Source organism: Bison bison, unplaced genomic scaffold (assembly GCF_000754665.1).
Source record: "Bison bison bison isolate TAMUID 2011002044 unplaced genomic scaffold, Bison_UMD1.0 scf7180017864349, whole genome shotgun sequence".
Taxonomy (NCBI): Eukaryota; Metazoa; Chordata; class Mammalia; order Artiodactyla; family Bovidae; genus Bison; species Bison bison.
Window position 1 is genome coordinate 414,381 of NW_011494921.1, and position 4,164 is coordinate 418,544.

Below are 4,164 nucleotides of genomic sequence, written 5' to 3' on the forward strand. Positions count from 1 at the left end.
ACTGAATCTCTTCTTAATGGTGGTATTATGCAACAATTTAAACTTGATCAGAGAAACATATCTATACAGAAAACATTTTCAAATAGGTCAAGCAAGTAAAAGGAATAATAATGGGTTGTACACTATAATTATATCATGCAAAAACTATGCACAAAAAGACATTAACAAGACAAGACTATTTGAAAATGAAACATGTAGTGATCTGGCAACTTAAGAGTGAAGATATATAGTTCATCTTTTACAAAATAAATTTATTTAACCGTTCTGCTGTTATGTATGGATATATATACACATATATATACAGAAGGCTCAGTTTATCATATAACTATTACAAAATATTCAGCTTATACAATGAGATTACATGCTATATATAAATATATGTATATAGTATAGTGAGTTTATATGTATAATATAACTGAACCTCCTGTATTCATGTTTACTGTGAAGATAATTGTTTTCCAGACAATTCAATCCTAGGTTAGGTGGGCTCCATGACCGCTGAGAATCCTGACAGTTGTTCCTTTTCCACTGTTACAGCTTGAAGACCAGCTCACTGCTGAGAAGTTAATAGCGTGGACGAGCCCACAGAATATGAGGAAGAGACAAGTGGACTTATACCTGCCTCGGTTTAAAGTGGAAGAGAGCTACGACCTCGTGGCCACACTGCAAGCCCTGGGGATGGTGGACGCCTTCCGTGATGGGGTGGCCGACTTCTCGGGCATGACCGGGGGACGCGATCTGGTGGTGTCAAAGGTCTTCCACAAGTGCTTTGTGGAGGTGACTGAGGAGGGCACGGAGGCCGCAGCTGCTACTGATGTAGAAATTATTGAAAGAGCAGGAAGAAATTCTGAGAGTTTCCGCTGTAATCACCCTTTCCTGTTCCTCATCAAGCACATCAAGACCAACAGCATCCTCTTCTGTGGCCGAGTCTCTTCCCCTTAGACGTCCTTGGGCAGCGGCCACACTCGGGGACATTCAGAGAGCTGTTCCCGGAGCTAGAATGCTGGTGTAACAGGTTCCCTTGGATTCATTTTCCTTTCCAACCTCATAGTCATCTCTAAGAAAATAATCTCTGAAAGAGCATGTCTGTCCTTCTCCCTCTCTTTCCACAAACACATGTAAACCTACTCTATTTCCCCATGGAAGCTCCCATTTGGACAAAATGTTCAACATAAGATAAAAGGATATATCAATATTCTATCTTCACCTAACTTTGACATAATATATCTGCTGTTTCAAAAATCACATCTATTATTCAAATCTACTCAGCTAGACCTCCACATTTATTTGAGTTTAAGTGATATGGGGGACGCTTACCAGCTGAAAATGTTTGCTCTGATGAAACAGATGATCAATAAAACAGTACTTTTTCAGTTTACTTGGTGCTTTGCTTTTTCTTCCTTCTTTCTTTTCAACAAAGGGCAAGTGGCCTGCCACACATTGGAAAGATAATTTGGAAACATATGAATTTATAAAAAGAAAAATTCAAAACCAGAGTAGAGCATGATAAGCCTGCAGAAGTAGGCTGGAACCAGAATATGAAAGGATTATAGCGCATGTTAAGATCTGGCCGCCTCAAACACTGGAAGGAAAGTGAACCAAGGAAAACTCTCCTGCCTCACGGGTGGGGACACAAGAGTGAGACGGGCTTCGCAGGTGCTGCAGCAGAAAGAATCCGCCTGTGATGCAAGACACGCAAGGGACGTGGGTTTGATCCCTGGGTCGGGAAGATCCTGAAAGGTTGTTGTTGAATCACGCAAAGACTCTGGGATTCTTGGCCCCCGGAGGAGAATTCAATCCGGGGCCAGAGACTAGGCTTGATCACTCAGAGCTTTTGTGTAATAAAGTTTTATTAAAGTATAAAGGAGATAGAGGAAGCTTCTGACATAGGCATCAGAAGGGGGCAGAAAGAGTACCCCCCTGCTAGTCTTCAGCTGGACGTTATATAGTCACTAGCAGTCTGTTAATGAAAGAAAGGAATGTCTTAAAACTCAGAATGGCACCAGGCCCCTCACCCATAAGATGCATTTTGGGATAATCTTGGCACCAAATGGTTCATCCTGGGCCATAAAATGATTAACTTGAATCTTGAAGAAGGGCAGATCACCATACAAATAGTTCCGTTTACATAGATTAGGGGAACAATATCTGAGTATAACATACTGGTTTGTCAAGTAGGTTCTGAGCCAAGAGGCGGAACTTGAAGACAAGAGTTTGGGGTAAATGTGTAGTACATTAGCATAGCCTAAGACAAACATTCCCATAAGAAAATGGCATTGGTTAACTCAAGGTTTGAGAATAGTTAACTTCAGGTGAAACCAGGTGTCATTATGGCAACACAGTATTTTAAGAGAAACCTCTTTTTAAATTTGTATAGAGAAGGAAAAAGTATCGCTAGCTTGTTTCCTCCTGCCCCTTAAGAGAGAGAAAAATGTCTGACACTTGTAGGCTATTTCCTGCGTTTGGAGACCCCTGGCCTTCCTGCCTGTTACCCTCTCAATCCCCTGAAGAAGGAAATGGCAATCCACTCCAGTATTCTTGCCTGGACAGAGGAGCCTGGCAGGCTACAGTCCGTGGGGTCACAAAGAGTTGGACATGACTGAGTGACTGAGCGTGCAATCGTAACTTGGAAGTGAAAACAAGTAGGACCATGTGGGACCTTCCTGGTCACAAAATCCTTTTCTTGTCCCAGTTTGTTATTTGTAAGAAAAAGGTTTTAGTCTCCTAGGTTTTCCTGAGTACCAAAGTGAAAGTCGCTCAGTTGTGTCTGACTCTTTGTGACCCCACAGACTATACAGTCCATGGAATTCTCCAGGCCAGAACACTGGAGTGGGTAGCCTTTCCCTTCTCCAGGGGATCTTCCCAACCTAGGGATTGAACTGGGGTCTCCTCCATTGCAGGCAGAATTTTGACCAACTGAGCTCTGAGAGGAAGCCCTTGGGTAACAAAGGGCAGATTCAAACAGTTGCTGATCAGGCAAGGGAGGAAATGCAGAAACGAAGAAGGGACAATTAAGAAACTATAGCGCAACATTAAAATGGGATCCTGGTTCCCCTCAAGGGATATACACACGGAACACGCTTGAGCTTTTCTGCAGGAACTAAGCCCCGCCCCCTCCCAACTGGGGGATGGTAACTTCCTTCTGGCTGAGCAAAACTGTCCTAGAGCACCACCCTGCTAACAACCAACTGGAAGAGAATCACAGGCCCTGCAGCGCTCACCCCAAATTTTGCTTACAAAAAGTTCTCCCTCCAAATCACCGGGGAGTTCAGTTTTTTGTTTTTTGTTTTTTTAGCCCACGCCATTCACTCTCCTTGCTTGCTGCTGCTGCTGCTGCTAAGTCGCTTCAGTCGTGTCCGACTCTGTGCAACCCCATAGACGGCAGCCCACCAGGCTCCCCTCTCCCTGGGATTCTCCAGGCAAGAACACTGGAGTGGGTTGCCATTTCCTTCTCCAATGCATGAAAGTGAAAAGTGAAAGTGAAGTCGCTCAGTCGTGTCCAACTCTTAGCGTCTCCTTGCTTAGTCCTTCAATAAACCTTTCTCTGCTCCAAACTCTGACATTTCAGTTTGTTTGAGCTCTCTCTGATGGGGCACGCAAACTTGTTTGACTCAGACAGTAAAGAATCTGCCTGCAATGCAGGAGACTCGGGTTCAAGCCCTGAGTTGGGAAGATCCTCTGGAGTAGGAAATGGCAACCCACTCCAGTATTCTTCCATGAAAAATTTCATAGACAGAAGAGCCTGGCGGTGTTCCGTCCATGGGGTCACAAAAGGCTGCACTGAGCGACTGATACACAAACACACACAAAAGGATAGAAACTGTCAGACTACATTTAAAAGCGAGAATAAAGGGTGTAATAAAGAGTGACTCATTTTTGATAATTGACTATTGACAACATTCTGTGGTTTAGTCACTGAGTCGTGTCCAACTCTTTGCGACTCCATGGACTGTAGCCCACCAGGCTCTTCTGTCCACGGGGTTCTCCAGGCAGGACTGGGGTGGGGTTACCATTGCCTTCTCCTGACAACATTCTAGTCCCACCCCTTTTTGTTTCCCTCTAACCACCCCCACCCTAGACACACCCACACACACACACACACACACACACACAAAACTAAGCCAGCTGGCAAGGAAAGGCCTGGAGCTCCCTCCCCCGGTATCT

At 44.4% G+C, this 4,164-nt stretch overlaps 1 protein-coding gene across 1 annotated transcript in view; it reads left to right on the forward strand.

The window, feature by feature from the left end:
• LOC104999272 (serpin B4-like) overlaps nt 1–942 on the forward strand; it is a 7,931-nt gene extending 6,989 nt beyond the window's left edge. The window contains exon 6 of the mRNA XM_010854814.1: nt 538–942. Within this exon, the coding sequence (XP_010853116.1) occupies nt 538–942 (405 nt within the window). The remainder of the gene's footprint in view (nt 1–537) is intronic.
• Nucleotides 943–4,164: the final 3,222 nt, after the last annotated feature.